At 42.4% G+C, this 17,789-nt stretch overlaps 1 protein-coding gene across 1 annotated transcript; it reads right to left on the minus strand.

Annotated features, from left to right (window-relative positions):
* Nucleotides 1-1,741: 1,741 nt before the first annotated feature.
* LOC106173342 (uncharacterized) lies at nucleotides 1,742-16,846 on the minus strand. The gene is made up of 9 exons (XM_086995873.1): nucleotides 16,754-16,846; nucleotides 15,296-15,481; nucleotides 14,621-14,868; nucleotides 4,348-14,357; nucleotides 3,934-4,068; nucleotides 3,588-3,771; nucleotides 3,201-3,299; nucleotides 2,688-2,823; nucleotides 1,742-2,496 (listed from the first exon to the last, which is right to left on the minus strand). The coding sequence occupies exons 2-9, from the start codon at nucleotides 15,317-15,319 to the stop codon at nucleotides 2,131-2,133; spliced, it is 11,202 nt and encodes a 3,733-aa protein (XP_086851999.1). The 5' UTR covers nucleotides 15,320-15,481; nucleotides 16,754-16,846; the 3' UTR covers nucleotides 1,742-2,130.
* Between the last annotated feature and the right edge of the window lie 943 nt (nucleotides 16,847-17,789).

Consider the following 17,789-nt stretch of genomic DNA (forward strand, 5'->3'; position numbering starts at 1 on the left):
ATTTTCACAGACAATGTCTCTGGTTAAAAATGGTCAATATTGTAACTGAGCTAAATTCGCCACTGATTCATGTGTAAACAGTGAAAAGTTTAAAATATTTAAATGGCGTCATTTCCCACAAACTGTAACAGAAAGTCCGCCCTTCATTTAGTTATTATGGTTAGGGTTAGCCTGACCAAAGTGGGTCAAAATGTACAAATGAATGTCATGGGGGACTCTGTCACGTTACACCGACCCTAAGTTCGTGTGCTGGTTGTGCTTAGAAAAATAACATCTTGAACTGTGACCTAAATTCCGAACCACTGATCAGAAACACCAATAAATTGAACACATGTACAGCGACTCGGAGATTCTACCAATATAAAAGATGTAGGTGACATACCAAGGGAATTCTTTTGTAAATATATATGCCATTGTCACCATACAAATAACAGATGCTGTGCACATAATTAGAAAAGTATTAGACGAGGCCAACAGAGAAACAGTACTAATTATTTCTTTAAACTTTTTCTCACCAGCTCTTCCAGATGTTAGTTCTTTTCGAGTTTGTCTTTGAACTGTGTTGGAAGCAAGCAGCACTCTTTGACCCCATTCCCATACCTTGATCGATGTAACAAGATCGATCCATCTCCGAAGGGTTTCTCGTTTAATTGCTTTCAGATTAAGCGGCTTAGATGTCTGGCAAGCCTACTGAAGCTGCTAAACGATAGTTTATTAAAATTATATAATTATATAGATAGATAATTAAAATTACCCCCTGAGCGTGACAGACATCCTCTGCGAAAATTTATCTTCACTTACGGTTCTCAATCTATTTTAGAACATTTGGTGTATTTTTTTTACAATTCTAATGTTGTTCTGTAATGAATGTAACAGTTCGATAACTGTTTTGGGGAAGTCCTTCAAAATGTCCTATAACAGATTAAGAATTTTTTCATTAAATGAGAAAAATATTAGGTTCTTGGACAGATTGAGAACCGCAAGTGAGCGTTAAATGAGACAAATTTTCGCAGGGGATTTTCAGTACGTTATAATGTGTACGTTATCGGTGTTTGCAACATTTGTAAAGGGTAACATTGTAAGACAGTTATATTTTTAACGAGACATATTTAAGTCATGTAATACAAATTAATCACACATCTTGGTTAATTTGGACACTGATAAATTCCAAGGATTCCCATAAAAATCATAGACTATTTTTCACTTCCTTTTGTCGGGATTACTAAAATAGATAACAATTAACCCTCATTTTTTATTCATAAAATAGCATAATACTTTATTTCGTAATAAAATTATTCTCTTTAAATCTTATATACACCTTTGTACACGTTATTTATTCTTATTTACATTGCTGTAGATGTATATAGAATAAAAGTACAAGTAAAAGTTGGAGGATCCAAATTTCACGTTTGAAGGAAGTGGCGGGTAGAGAAGATTAGTTTGACCTTGAAAAGGGTTCCGAATGAACTTCGGGTCAAGCCACCCATCCGCTACAATACGACAGAGGTCTCTGTAGTGTGAAATAGAAATAAAATACAATTTTGTTCAACTTTGTAACAAACTACAGAGACCCCTGCCGGGCGGTACCCCTCCTTTCTCTTCCTTTTATTTAGTTCTGCTGCATATCCTCCCTGTTTAGATGTGAAATAACGTGTTGCGCACAATCCCATTACTACTCAGGCCCATAGCCGGGGGGGGGGGGGGGGGGGGGGTTCGAAAAAAAACACCCTTTTTGCTGGGAAAAGGTCCACTCTGGGTAAAACTTGATCTATGTACTTGAGGATTTTATGGTAAAAGGTCCACTTTTTCAGAAAACGAACACCCCCTCTGAAACTGCTGGCTACGGGCCTGCTACTAAAATTACATGCACCCAGGCGTGGTCACATCACTGTGTGCAATCTGACCTCGCTGTAAGATCGATGTTTGGCTTGGTGACCATATCGGAAATCAAATCGTTCATGATTATTGTTGTTTGGCATAGCTTTAAGCCTACTCGCCCTCTGCTTTGTGTATACGACAAAGTTGTGAAATTCACAATGGACTGTTTTTCAGAGAGAGATAAACAAGCGTTTTACAACCAGTGTTCGTTTGTCTGGCAAATTCGCTTGGTAAATGGTGTTTTTATGGTTTTTACATGAGCGTGCTTCCATCTTGACTCTCGTCGTCTCCAATGGGTGGTAGGGGGTCGACATTGTACTGAAAACGTCCAGGGCGTCCGAACCTCAACGGGCCCATTTTCGCCCGCTTTCTGATAATGGCATAAGCGTTCGCTATCCGCAATGAAGGGAAACTTTTCAAATCTTTCTTGATTTTGTTCAGCGGAACGGTGCTGAAGTTGTTTTTCGTCGAAACTTGAGCGACTTGAGAGGAGTGTTCCCGCTTTTTCGCCTCTCGTCTGCCGTAGGTGCTGTCCCACGAGCTGAGCATTTTGGACGGTACGTTCAGAGGTTGGAATGGAAGCTTTATACGACCGTCGGAGAATTTGACCCTGGGGTTCTGAAAAGTCAATAAAATGTGAATAGAAATCGTTTTTACGCATGTTTTTAAAAAGATGCACGTTTAACAATAAGGGAAATGTCTTAAACATATAACTACCAAAATCACACTATAATGTTTAACAAACAAAAATGAAAGGAAAACACAGGGATTCCATTATTTACAGCACCAAGAATGTTTTTATATCTTACCTCTTCAAATGCGATCTTCCTCTGTCCCTGTCTCAATATACTCCTATAAGGGTTGGGGGCTATGGGAGGGAGTACTGTGTGCTTATTAAGCTGACTTTCAGCCGACGAGGGACGCTTGCCAACAGCTTCCTTTTTCCTGTCAATAAGAATTTAGATTGTAATCTAGATCTAGATACAAGCAAGATTTTTTCAAACGCGTCAACATACATTTACATTTCTTATAAAGGAAAGGCCAACAGTTAATTTGAATTTGAATAACTAAATGAGAAGCGTTCATAGTGTTTGAAAATTTAAGGGTAAGTGAATATGTTGTCAAACTCAACTTTATTACAACGGATTCTGCTTTGATGACGTTTTAACAACACAATGTACAAAAATCTTTCCTCTATCCAATATCATTAAAATGTTTTCACTGTTACATTTCTACGTAATATAACGCTCAAACAAGCAAACTCGTTATATTTCCACAATAAATGATTGGCCTAGTTTTTCTTCAAAGCTAGTCTCGCGTACCTTTGGGACAGAACACTATCAGCGGAGAGTGGCAACCCTTCCCGCCTGGCCTGGCTACTGCTCCGTAACTTACTGGCCCTCCGAAGGGCAAAGTCTTGCCTGAAGGGGAAGAAAGGTTCCAACTGAGTTGAAGGAAATGGGTGGTAAAATACGTCAGAGAGAAGAAATGAGTATTGGGTGTTTTTATGTGCCTTTTTCACTTCTAAGAGATACATGTACCATGTTTCTTTATTTTCATGCTTCACAATGGAGGCGTGCTTATGAGATAATTGCTGCCTTGTCAAAATTAAGAAAGAAATTTTTCTCTCTTTTAAGCATTCCCTATATCTTTTGACATCTTATATTCTATCAATTTTTTTAATCACTCGTCTTTCGCTTGTTTCTAACCTGCGTTTACTCCTAGCAGACAGAACGCTCTCGGAGCTGCTGGCCACGGACTCGCTGTCGTCGCTGCCGGAAACTACCGAACCGCTGTCCGCCGAGGACCCGCTGTCCGCCGACGATGCCCTGGTGGATGACGTCACCCACTTATCATCTTGCTGCTTTGGTTTCCTCGGGACAGCATTAAAGCCTAATGATCATTATGAAAGATAAAACATCTTAAAGAATAATATTTGTGTTGTAAGAGAAATGGTATTAAGTTAGTTAACTAATAAATACAGCTACATTTGATCATTATTATTATTATTAAATATAAGTCATTTTTGTGTTTACGTGTTGTAATATACAGTACCTGCCCCAGCGGCTATATGTTTCTTTTCTGACGGTTGTTCCTCGGTCTCTGTGTCCGAACCCTCGCCACTGTCCGTTTCTGTGTCGGATTCGGAGCCGCTGTCTTCTTCGTCATTGGTAGCGGCCGTAGGGGCGGCTGAAATTGGCAGTCAACAGCTTGGTTTAAAGTACAGTGTAATACATATGTAATATATAAACGTATAATTTAATTATTTCAATACGTTAATTTTCTTATTGTAAACCTCATCATCCATATGTGACAGAGCATTTTTCTACATTTTTTAAATTTAATAAATGATATCCATTAGGTGAACCTTCAGTGAGTGGATATAGACGTAACACCGATCTAAATTTTACGAGGTAAAGCCAGATGAACATGAATGGTCAGTGAATTTTTGCGTATACTATACTATACCTTTCACCGTGTCTGGTGCACCATCGGGGCCAGATTTTTTGACCGTTTCCTCTGTCTCCGTGTCACTGCCACTATCGTCATCAGACCCCGAGTCACTGCCGCTCTCGTCATCGTCGGCTTTTGCCGAGGCTTCTTCAGTCTTAGTTTCGTTCTCTTCCTTGGCACCACCGGCTGGCTGTTGATCAGAAGAGGCGGTGGCCGTGACGTCATCACCAGCTTTAGTGGCTGTGGCGTCATCAGCAGCTTTGGTGGTTGTGACGTCATCACCATTTTTGGTGGCTGTGGCGTCATCTTCAGCTTTGGCGGCTTTGGCGTCATCACCAGTTTTTTCGCCCTCTTCTGGGGGTTTGGCCTCTGTAGGCGTGTCCTCTTTAGGGGGAACAACGAATGTTCCTTGTTTGTCCCCATCCCCTGGTTGGTCTCCGTCCGGTGGCTTTCCCGGTTCTGTTGTCTTCTCATCGTTCTTCTGTTCATCCTTTGTTGGTTCGGCGCTTTCGGCGTCTGCCTTTTCCTTTTCCTCCTTTGCCTTGTCTTCTGTTGAGTCGCCCTCATCTTCACTTTCACTTTCACTTTCACTTCCACTGTCACTGTCATCTTTTTCACTTTTTGGTTTCTCAGTGGTGACCTCTCTAGCTGTTACAGGCTCCTCATCCTCGCTATCACTTTCGCTTTCACTGTCACTTTCGCTTTCACTTTCTGCTTCCTTCGTGTCGGTTTTAACCTCGGTTTTGTCCTCTTCCTTTTGCTCTTTTGGATCCGATTCATTTCCTATATTCTCTGGCTGATTTCCTTGACCGCTGTTATCGGGTGCATCGCCAGCTGTATCCTTGATCTCGGCCACATCACTGTTAGCTTCTTGGACCTCGTTTATGTTATCCATCTCACTGTCTACAGGAGTGGGCTCCCTGGCATTATCCATGCCCGCCTGTTGGAATAAGGTTGGCAGTGGAGTGATAAAAGGACCATTATATTTGGGTCCAAGCTCATAAACAAAACTCTTGGCGTATTGCTTTTTCCTGTATTTATTAGCGGAAAATATAGGGTCAACAATAGGGGGTTCTTCCACAACTGGGGGCTGTGCTTCTTTCTTCTGTTGTTCTTCTGCTTCTCCTTCTTCAGCTGGTTTCACGGATGTTTTGTCTGTTTTGCGGTGAGGCGGTTTCTTTTTGATGAGAGAAAGGACGTTGCTTCTGTTGGTATTTACCAAGGGAGTTTTCTTCGCCCCCAAGTTGTTTCCTTTAATGTCTGATTTTGTCTTCTTTTTGGGATCTCTAAAATAGTTGGTAACCGATTCCATTCGCCCTTGTCTTGGACCTGGTTGGTTTTTCACCACTCCTGTTTTGTTAGCTTTCTGTTGTGGTTTCGTTTTCTCCTGCTTAGGTTCTGCTATACATTCTTTCTCAGTTTTCTCCTCGTAAAGCTGTTCAATTACTATCGAGCCTTGGGCGGCTGGAACATTTGCTTTCTCTTGATTTTCATCAGAGTCACCTTCACCTTCACTTTCACTTTCACTTTCGCTTTCTCCACTTTCTTCACTTTCCCCGCTGCTTTCGTTTTCTTTGTTGTCAGTTTCCTTGATTTCATCCTCCTTTTTCGTACCTTCTTCTTGCTTGTTGTCGCTGTCTGACTTTTCAGTGGCGGAAATCTCCTCTTTATTCACATCCTCTTCGTCTTCACTTTCCCCACTACTTCCTTCGTCACTAGTGTTAATGATCTTCTGTGTAGGCGACGATACTTCTTTGCGTTTTGGCGGCTCAGATTTTGCACTGCTGACTTTGGATTCGGCCTCAGCAGCCTCACCAGAGTCTGACTCGTCGTCTTCTGAATCAGAGCTTTCTTCCCCATCATCGTCTGCAGTCTTTTGCTTTTCAGCTGTTTTCGATGCTGCTGTGGTAGTGCTGGCATCATCCCCTTCTTCGTTGTCATTATTATCTTTTTCGTCAGCTTTCTCAGTGACGCCAGTGGTTTCTCTGCTTTGGGTGGCCTCTGTCGAAACCGTTTCTTTCTTTTCCGTCTGGTCTGTGGCCTTCACCGTTTCTTCATTCTTTGCAGTTTTTGACTGATCACTGTCGCTATCTGCATCCTCATCATCATCATCTTCACCTTCCGACGATGACCCACTGTTTTCTTCAGAGTCACTTTCACTTCCTTTAGTGTCAGCTGTTGTCTTCGTTGATGCACTTGCTTTTCTAGTATTGTCTTTTTCTTTTTCGTCATCGGCTACATCGTCACTTTTTGGAGCTTTAACTTCGATATCCTTTTCAGTACTAGCTGGTTCTTCCTCCTTTTGGCCAGATTCGTCTGCCTTATTCTGGACAGCTGCAGGTTTAACAACCACCGTCGTTTTTTCCTTCTTTCCTTGGACTTTCGTGTTTTCCTTTGCTACTTTTATTTTTGCGTTGGACCCCTTTGTTGGGTTAAGATAGGAAGGAGTCTTTTTCGAACCCGTCTCCGTTTTGTCGAATGTTTTAGATGGCTTAACTTGAAATGTTGACTCTTTTCTTGGAGCAACTGATGCCTTTGTATCTTCTCTCTTGACGTATGTCTTGTCACGGTTAGACAAAGATACTTTAGTGCGTTGATTTGTAACTGGGGCAACAGGTTTTCTTTTAGTGTTTGTCGCAGCCAGTGTTTGTTTCTTTTGCTCAGCCACCTTCTCCCTACGCAATGTGCTCTTAGACTTAGTCGTCTCCTTTTTAGCAAGAATTGACGCTTCTTTGGTTCCAGCTCTTTTTAGGGGTTCCTTTTGTGTTGATGCAACTGTAACTGAAGCGTTGGTCGCTCCTGGTGCTGCCTTTTCAGCTAAAGCTGCTTCTGTAAAAGTCACCTGTTTCTGGGTACTTGCATGTTCCTGGTCGTCTGGTTTCTGTCCAGGCTGTGGTTTAACGGGTCCTTCTTTATCATCCTCGTCATCCTCGCTTTCTTCATCATCAGAGTCCTTCGAATCACTTTCACTCTCCGATTCTTCTTCGTTTGCCTTTTCTGTTGCATCAGTTTTTGCAACGGACTTATCAGCTGTTGCGTCTTTATTTTCTTCTGATTCCTTCTTAGCTGTATCCTCTGTTTCTTCTTTGGATTCGTTCACCTTATTTTCCTCTAAACCTTCTTTTGCATTTTCTTCTGTTTTTACCTCTGTGTTCTCGGCATGGTCAGGGATTTTTTCCTTATCATCTTCTACTTTCTGCTCTGTTTTGTTGGTATCTTGCTGACTTGCCTCTGTTTTAACAGCATCAGGACTTCCTGTCTCGGTACCAGACGCCGTTCCTTTCACCTCGGCATTCTGCTCAGCACCCAGTGTTATTTCTTCAGGTTTAACTTCTTTTTCTCCTTTGACATCTCCCCCATTGTCTGATGACGTAGTTTCCTGTTCAGCACCAGGGGTTGTAACTTCCGCCGCTTCTTCCTCACCTTTCACGTCTGCTTCCTTTTCCTCGATAGACTGTTCCTCAGACGAAGTAACTTCTTTATTTTTGATCTCCTCCGTCGTTTCTGTCTTGTTTACAGCACTTTCCTTTACATCGTCAGTGACAGTTGCACTTTGTCCTGTAGTCACTTGTTTCGACTTCTCTTTCATGCTTGTAGATGTGGCCGTTTTACCTGGTGCAAGTTTATTTGACGTTGTATTGCGAGACATGGGTGGTTTTTGGGAAGTTTTTGTGGGCTGTCTGCTCAGATTTGTTTTCGTCGGTGCCCGAGATGATACAGTTGTGTCATTCTTCTTGACTAATGTGTTGTTTTTGGATACTGATCCCTGGCCCTGGTTTGTATTTTCTTTTTTGAGAGAGGTTGTCGTTTTTGCTTTAGTCGCAGTCGTATCTTCTTTTTTAATTGATGTTGAAGTTTTGCTGGCAGCTTTAGAATCTTCTTTTTTCAAATCGGTTGACGTTTTGACTTTAGCTGCTGTCGTATCTTCTATTTTCAATGACGTTGAAGTTTTGCTGACAGCTTTGGAATCTTCTTTTTTCAAAGTGGTTGAAGTTTTTGTTTTTGGCGTTGTGTCTTCCTTTTTCAGCGACGTTGACGTCTTGGTCCCAGCTTTAATGATTTCTTTTTTTAAACCCGGTGTCGGCAGCGGAGGTTTTGACGATTGCGAAAGCTTGGAGTCTTGTTTTGAGATATCCGTCTTCTGAGTGGTTGACAGTCCTCGCGTGGGCTGTCTTGTAGCCTGTGGCGGCTTTCCTCTTCCCCTAGGCGCCGACTTTCGGACAACTTGGTTATCTTTCCCAGGTGCTCCCTGAACAACCACTGACGACTTATCACTCTGCAACATCGTTATGTTAACAGACATTTCCATTTCAGAAGGGGTTTGCTGGGCAGACCTACTTGTCCTGGCGCTGGATTTCGCTGTTGCGGCACTGGCATGTCTGGCAACGACTTCAGTAGAATTTTGGTGTTCATCGGCCTGTTTTTCATTTCCACCCGTGTTGGTCAAATTGGTATCATCTTTGTTTAAGGAGACTGCAGTGACCACAGCTTCACTTGAATTTGCTTTATCATCATCGCCGCTTTCACTTTCATCTTCCTCGTCTTCATCCTCGTCAGAACCATCATCTTGCTGCACTGGTAATGTGGGAGGTTTATCGTCACCGTCTGCTTTACTAATTGAGGTGTCTTCTGTTTTTCCTGTCTGGTCGTCTGCCTTACTTATGGAGGTTACATCTTTAACAATGGAGACCTGAGTGACAACTGCATCGCCATCTTTGTGTACCTCTGTGGCCGGTGCGTCTTCATCATCTTCGTCCTCGTCTTCACTTTCATCATCCGCGCTGGAGGCTGTCTGCTCACGCTGAGGCACTGCTAATAAATCCTTTGTATCTTGAACCACGACGGTAGAATCTTCGGTCTTTGTTTCAGTAGGTGTCGCTGCTTTTACTGCGCTTTCTTCCGTTTTGGAGATTGCTGTTTCATCTTTCTTTGTTTCATTGACAATAGGCGTTGTCACGCTTGTTGCCTTGTCTGTTTCGTCTCTTTTTTCCGTTGTGCTACTCTCTGGTTTTGTTTCGACGACAATGGGTGTTGCTGCTTTGTCCTTATCCACAGTTTCTTCTTTGTTAAGGGCACTCTCTGGCTTCGTTTCAGTTGCAGCAGGTGTTGGTGCTTTTTCAGTGGTTTCTTTGTTTCCGCTTGTGTCAGCTTCTGGCTTGTTTTCGTTTACAACAGGTGTTGCCGCTTGGCCTGTTGTCTGACTGGTCTGGCTTTCCTCTTTATTTTCAACCGACGTGCTCTCTGATTTTATATTGGGCACTGGTGACGTTATTTTGTCATCTTGCTTGGGTTCAGTAGCAACAGGTGTTGCTGTTTTATCCACACTCTGGGTAGTTGTGTTTATCTCCTCACTTTTGTCACTTTCCTCTTTTGTTTCAGTTGCAGCAGGTGGGGTTGGTTGACCAGCGCTTTGAGTTTCACTTTTCACTTCTGTTTCGATCACAGCAGGTGTCGTTGCTTTAGATGGGGTGGCAGTGATTTCATTCTTGTCATTGTTAACACCTGGCTTAATTTCAGCGGCCACTGGTGTTGCTGCTTTGACAGCGGTTTGATTTTCTTCCTTTGTTTTATCCTTAGCGCTCTCTGGTTTTGTTTTGGCGGAAGTAGGAGTTGGAGCTTTTGCATTTTTGACTGTATCTTCTTCCTGGTTATTTACACTAACTTGGGTGTCAATGGCCCTATCGTCTTGATGGTGTGATTTTTTTACTGCTGCGTCTTCATCATCAGATTCATCTTCATCCTCGCTTTCACCGTTACTAGCTGCGGTGGATGCAGTCTGTGCCCGCTGCGGGACAGCAAGTGAAGTATTTGTATTTTGGATTGCGACTGGTGGTGCTTTGGCCACCTCGGTTTCCTTGGAAGTTTCTGATTTCACTTCGTTGGCAACAGCTTTGACATCACCATCTACTTTCTGCTCCGTAACTTGCCCTTCTGCCTTCGTGTTGCCACTGTCTTGAGGCTTTGGTTCTTGTTCAGCATTACTGACATCAGCTTTGGTCACGGAAGTCTCCTCCTTGGTGACCTGCACCTGTGAGATGATATTAGCATCAAGAGGCTTTGTAGTAGGCTCGTCCTCGTCACTTTCTCCGTCGTCTTCTTCTTCCACTTCTTCATACTCACTGGTAGTTGTAGCTGACTTAAGTCTCTTAGCAGCTGTTTCCTTTTCGTCCTTGGGATCTGCTTTTGTGATGCTAACAGACGGTGGCTGAGCGACAGGTGTGTTCTTCTGATCCGACGCCATGCTTCTAGTAGACTTTGTTGACGCTGGTTTACTTTCAGTGCCACCAGTCTGGGATTTAGCGGTTGGGCTTTTGCTGGTAGATTTGATGGACATTTGAGAGCCTTGTTTCTGTGTTGCTGGCGACGGTTGACTGGGGACTTTTATTGACACTTGGGAACCTTGCTTCTGTTTTATTGAAGAAGTTGGACTGGGACCTTTGAGTGAAGCTTTTGACCCTTGTTTCTGTTTTGCAGACAAAGCTGAACTGGGTACTTTGAGTGAAACTTGTGATCCTTGCTTCTGTTTGGCAGAAGAAGCTGGACTGGGAACTTTGAGTGAAGCTTGTGATCCTTGCCTCTGTTTTGCAGAGGTAGCAGAACTGGGGACTTTCAAAGAAACATGAGACCCTTGCTTCTGTTTTACTGAAGAGGTTGGACTAGGTACTTTGAGTGAAACTTGTGACCCCTGCTTCTGTTTGGCAGAAGAAGCTGGACTGGGGACTTTCAGGGAAACCTGTGACCCTTGCTTGTCTACCCCAGGTGATTTAGCTTCTGATCCCTTGGGTGTAGGTGAAACGCTACCCTGGGGTACCTGCAACGTCAATGATGCTCGAGACGGATTCTTCCTACTATCATTAGCTGAAGGTGGTTTTGACGCAGTGGGATCCTTTGGCACTTGAAGTGACGGTGAGGGAGTTGGTGCTTTTGGACTTGCATTATTTGTCTCTTTCGTTTCTACACTTTTTGGTGGCTCACTTGTCCCTTTTTCACCAGAGTTTTGAGACGAAGATGTCGCACTATCAGATGTTCCCTTTTCTTGCTCTATGGTCAGCTGAGTCTGTGTGTTTTCAGTATTCGATTTTATCTCATTGTTGCCAGCTGGTTCTTGTAGTGATGTTGTTGTAGGAACCGGGGTGGTTTTCTCTGACTTAGCTCCTGTTGGGGTTTGATTATTGGGTGAAGGTGATGCAGGTGCTTGAGATGTTTTCTCCCCTGTCGTAGTTTGAATTTTGCTTTCTGGGGCAGGCGATGGAGACTTTTCTTTATCTGGAGCAGCTGCTTGCAACGATTCTGAAGATACCGCAGTGACAGCTTTCTCAGATTTTGCTGATGAGCTTTTTGGTGTCTGTGATGGCACATTCGGAGTGGTATCTACAACGGGGACATGTAATGTTGCTCCACCTGTGGTGGGGCTGGCTCGAGGGACTGGGGAGGAAGGCTTGGAGGAAGGGTTGTCTTGGGGAACCAGCAGAGAGCTGGCAGTTGGCGACTTCTGGGGAGAGGGTTCGGCGTCCACTGGCAACTGCAGGGATGCGCTTGTTACTGGTTCAGTGGGTTTGGCTTGCCCTGCTCCATGGCTTTCTTGTTTGATAATTGTACTCGGTGCTTCATCTGCTGCTTTGTTTTCTTTTGATCCATTCTCCTGTGTTGCTGGGACATTGTTACCTGAAGCTGCCGCACCAACCGTAGCACTTGTCTCAAGCGGTATTGTGACGGCAGTAAGTGGTTGGGGAGAAGGTTGAATGGCTGAATCAGGCTTTTTCTCAGAGACTGGAGGCGAAGCGGCTTTTGATGTCGACGATGACATTAATTTGTCATTTGTTTCTATCTTCACTACTGCTTGGGAAACCGTGGTTGATGAATTTTCTGATATTGTTGTTACATTTTTGGTTGCTGTTGTAGTTGCAACTGTCGTTGCTGTTGCTGTAACTGGTGCTGATGCTGCTGAAGAAGTTACTGTTGACGTCGCTGATGACTTTGTTGTTGTAACTGTTGTTGCTATTGTTACTGCTGCTGATGTAGCTGATGATGACGTTGCTGATGATGTCACTGTTGTAGTTGTTGTTGTAACTGTTGTCGCTGTCACTGCTGCTGAAGCTGATGATGAAGTTTCACTCGATGTAACTGTTGCTGTGGTTGCTGCTGTAACTGGTGCTGTTGTGGCTGTTGTAACTGCTGCCGTTGCTGTTGTTACAGATGATTTTGATGTATCTACTGTTGTCGCTGTAACTGATGTAGCGGTTGATACTGTCGCAGTTGTAGATGGATTTGACGTGGCCTGTTTTGTAACTTCTGTAACTGTGGTTGTTGTTGTGGACGCCGTTATACCCGCAGATACGCTGCTCGTGTTTTTCGTAGCTGCAGATGTTTGCACCTCATTCTTCTCTGTCTTTTCGTCACTCTTTTTTGCCGTGATATCGCTTTTACTTGTTGACGTGGCTATCACTTCCTTTTTTTCCTCAGATTCTTTTGTGATTGACACTGCAGTTACAATATTTTCCTGTGAAGGCACATCATCTGCGTCTTCATCAGTTTCTTCCTCGTCTTCATCAGTTTCGTACTCTGATGACCCTTCTTCTTCCTCTTCCTCCTCCTCTTCAGCTTTTGCAGTTTCAATTATTGGTTTCGTTGCTGTGTTGTTGGGAGATGTGGCCTGCTTTGGAGTATTATTTGGTGCCAACGCAGATGGACCTTGTGGTTTGGGGGTTGCGTTACTAACTGTTGTAGATTGTTTCTGGGCGGCATTGCTCACTGTCGTATTCTGTTTCTGTGTTCCAGGTGGGACTTTTTTCAATGTTGAGTTGTTAACGGATAGTGTTGTGCCTTGTTTCTGTGTTCCGATTTTGTTAGAGACATTTGTTCCTTGTTTATGGGCGACTGATACAGTTGTACCTTGCTTTTGAGCTGCAGATACAGTTGTGCCTTGCTTTTGAGCTGCGGATACAGTTGTGCCTTGCTTTGGAGCTGCTGATACAATTGTACCTTGCTTTTGAGCAGTGGATACAGTTGTGCCATGCTTTTGGGCGGTGGATACAGTTGTGCCTTGCTTTGGAGCTGCAGATACAGTTGTACCTTGCTTTTGAGCTATGGATACAGTTGCGCCTTGTTTCTGGGCGTTGGATACAGTTGTCCCTTGTTTTTGGGCAGTGGATACAGTTGTGCCTTGTTTTTGGGCGGTGGATAAAGTTGTGCCTTGTTTTTGGGCGGCCGATACAGTTGTGCCTTGTTTTGGAGCGGCACTGTTTGTGGCAACTTTTTTTTGACTCGCGTTATTAACAGTAACGGTCGCTGTCTCTTTCTCTTCTTTTTCAGAAGTACCTGTAATAGATACTGCGGTGACAATATTTTCCTGCGCCTGCCTGTGGTTGTCAGCATTTTCATCTTCGTCCTCGTCATCCGTCTCCTCCTCTGTTTCTTCCTCCTCATCGGTCTCGTATTGGGCACTGGTTGGCTTTGCGGTGGGTTGGTCGTCTTCGCTTTCTTCACTGTCACTATATAAGCGGTTTCTACCTTGGATCGATTTTTCATCCTCAGTGTCACTAGGTGGCGGCTTGGACGTTTTGGGTGGCGTGGGTGTTGGAGTGTCGTCATCATCGCTCTCTTCCACTTTGGCAGCCTGTGGCTTACCATTTGTGGCATTTGACTGCACTGCTTTAGAAGGGGGTGCCTTCGATGCTGTAGCGGGTTTCTGGGCTGACTTTTGAGAATTTGCTGCATTTGTTGCTTGTTGAGTTTTCGTGGCGCCGGGTTTTGGGGGCGTTTTGACAGCACTGCCTTTGTTGTTTGTGGACGCTTTTGTGTTAGCGTCAGTTCTGGGCGTTATAGTTACTTTTGGCACAGATGGCTCTTCCTCTTCTTCCTCCTCAGTTGATTCATCTGAAGGCGATGGCTTTCCGTTGGTTGCTGCGTTTCCGTTAGCTTTAGGCGCAGTTTTGGAATTATTATTGTTTTGTGCATTTTTCTTTGTCGTCCCTTCGTCTTCACTCTCTGTGTCGCTGTAGTTTATCTTACCCGACCGGATAGATCTGTAACATTAAACCCATATAAATAAGGATATATTGATATAAATAAGAAATAGAAAATTAAAAAAGCTTACTTCACAAACAGAAGTTACTTTCTATGTGCACGTGATTAAGATTTTTTCTGATCATTTGGTACAAAGGCCAATATTTCCAAGCATTGGGATGATTTCCGTGGCAATTCCCAAGACCAAACAAATAACATGCGATGTACAATGCAATTTTTTTTTCAAATTTAATTTGGTTCATGATGAAACATTCCACTGTACCTGGCTTGGCTTGTCACAGAACTTCTATCATCGTCACTAGGTAGGAGAGAGAAGGACACGGACTTCTTGAGCCCTGGCCTCTTCCGGCTGCCAGCGCTACTTGCTGTAGATCTGACGTCGTCATCGCTATCATCACTGTAGGCGGGCGCCACGATCTTCTTTCCCCAGCCCGCGCGCGTGGCCGCGGGTTTGACGGGCTCGTCGTCACTGTCCGTGTCATCGTCCGCATCAGACGGGGGTGCTTTTTTCTTGAAAAGAAGTTTATTGTGATGAGTCATTTTAAAATGATATTATAAAAATGCTATTTTAAATATAAACGATGCTACATTTGCAAGTTCAAGGAAATGGAAAAAAAGAAAGAAAAGAGAAAGAAGCAGTGAAGCATTTTGAGAGACAGGCTTAAAAAGGGGGGACATTAGAATATGTGAAAAATAACGTAACACAGTAGTTTCTTGGAACTAAAACAAACAGTATAAGACACACAATCAAATAGGAGTAATTTAGTTGGACCGCTAGACAATGTGAAAGGGCATGTACTGCCGTTTGCATATCACACCTTAAAATCATTCACATGTTGTAAACAGTGCGACTTCATGAAAATATTACAATTTTTACAGACGATGGAATTTACACTAAGGGAATATGTTTTCTTTTTAAAGGACTTCCGCGCAGTACCATGATTGGTTTTGGTGGCGGCATTTCGTCTTCACTCTCCGTTTCTTCGGTTGCTATGGATGGTGACTTGTTCTTTTTCCAGAGTTGGTAGGTAGTTTTTGGGGTCGGTTCTCTGCTCTCGTCGGAGTCAGTAGAGGCAAAAGAGGCTGCTTGGGTATACTTAAGCAGTTTTGGAAGAAATTGAGCCTGAAAAAAAAGAGCATGGACAGTGAATACTTTTTTCCCTGGACCAGTTTCACCAATAAACTGCACAGCATGAACGGAAATAATGACATCGCAATATACCAATATTATACCAATATTAAAAAAAATATGAAAGAAAAATCAGAAAAGAAAAATGTATATTCACTAAATAAACTGACTAATACATGCACTTTTAAAAACGCTTTTGAACTCCAAGCCCTATTGTTGAGAAATTTGATGGGTTGATGACGTCATAATTATATCACATATGTCGAGATGGAGTACCCAGTTATAACTTATTAATTTCTACCTTTCAAAAGTATCAAGCAACAGAAATATGGATTTTTCCATAAATGGCCAAGTATATGTAGTCTGAAGATATTTAGACCATTAGGCATTTTGTTGATTTTAAACCTTGAAGCATAAAACTGTAGTGTAGAGAGATGGAAATGGGAAAATGTATCATTTAGATCTCAATAAACTGTTTTCATTAGCATTATCATTATATGAGACATGTATTTTGAGATTCAGAGAATATTGTCTTCAGTATATAACTTTTGATAAGACACAACATTTTGCAAGGCGCTTCTTTAGCTTGTGACATGAATTATAGCAAGAAATTTGCATTATCCACAATTACGTCTATTCTGTTAAAATGCAGGTCAGTGGAAAAGCTACACTTTGCACAAACACTAACTATAAAATCACGTGTTTATATATCATGTGTTATATCATTTACAAAAAATCCCTGAAGAAGGCCTTGTACTGCAATATTTATTGCATGGCATTGAACACAATTTTATGTAGTGAAAGTTAACATTTAGATATTTTTCCAGCTTTCCATGATCAACTGTGTACGGTTAAAACTGTTAATCACTATATCATACTACTAAGAACCAGGCTGTAGTCAGTCGTAGTCTACCATTTACCTTTTATCTTTAACAAAGCATCAAAAACATGACAAGTTTTATTTTGACGTATTCATTAAGCGTTACATCTATCTATCTATCTATCTATCTATCTATCCATTATTGTTTTTGGCATTTTCCCGATTATTTTTTTTTTTTCATACTTTTCCAACACTACATAACACCATATTGCCGTGCGCCAAGGAATAATCTCAGTGACACTCTACTCACCACAACACCCGCCGTCCCAAGATTAAACTTCTTCTTTGGATCCATACTTAACCTTATTATCTCAATCGATGCAGCTTATTATAAAGCAGAGCCTGAAAGAAGAATATCACTTATGGTTATCCACTCACTAACTCACCTCTCTTTTTGGTCTGTTTCATAAAATGTCTGTATTTTTTCGACATTTTCTGTCTACAGTGTTTCTGACATTGCAGGGCTCTCGTGGTACAGAATTTTGTTTGGTTGCTATAAACCTCCAGCTTTTCTGCACCAGTCGATATTTAACCCATAAAATCGAAGAAAATCGGTTCTACTGAATGCAGCTCCAGCAAGCATTCTTTTGTTTATGCATTTTATGGGACAAGCGATCACTAGGCTCATTTATGAATTATTGATATTGTTCAACTCGTAAGAATCAATCAGACATTGTAAAAATGGCGATTGAGTTAAAATGCTGGCGAGTGTATACCACATAGCACAGCACATTAAAATGTAAAGAATGAGGGGAATCAAGGCCCGTAGCCGGGGGGGGGGGGGGGGGGGATTCGAAAGTACCGCTCTTTTTGTCAGGAAAAGGTCCATTCTGGGTAAAATTTGATCTAGGTACAGAAAGGTTTTACTGTAAAAAATCCACTTTTTGGGAAAAAGAAACCCCCTTTTGAAATTGCTAGCTACGGGCCTGATATTTGATAATGGATTGTTTTAGATCATAATTGATTCCCCTTACATAAAAAGGCAAAGAGATACACACTGTATCAAGGATCATTGATATAATGCCATCATCATTGTCATCACTGAGGTGCCCTTGACACGATGAAGTGTCGTTTCAGCACTTATGTAAGCGGTCTTGCAAAATAAATAAATAAATTTTTTATTCCGGCATTGAGTTTTTGGACTATGAATATTTAAACCGAGTACCAGAGGGGTGTTATGATAACTGTTGTGTAAAAGCTTTCAAGTAACAGAGACATAACTATGATACAGTAAAAAATGAAATTTCATATAATGATGACAGCTAAGGCTTTACCACACCGCTATTCCAGGTCACATTAAAGCAAAAATAAGTTTATACAAAATCTGAAAGGGAGTCGCCAGTCACTAAACGATATTACATACATTGCATGTAACATTAGGGGCAGGAGACAGCCCCTCCGCCGCCCCCCCCCCCTCCCCAG

The sequence above is a fragment of the Lingula anatina genome, chromosome 9 (genome assembly GCF_051362555.1).
Source record: "Lingula anatina isolate TDL-2025a chromosome 9, LinAna3.0, whole genome shotgun sequence".
NCBI classification, from domain to species: domain Eukaryota; kingdom Metazoa; phylum Brachiopoda; class Lingulata; order Lingulida; family Lingulidae; genus Lingula; species Lingula anatina.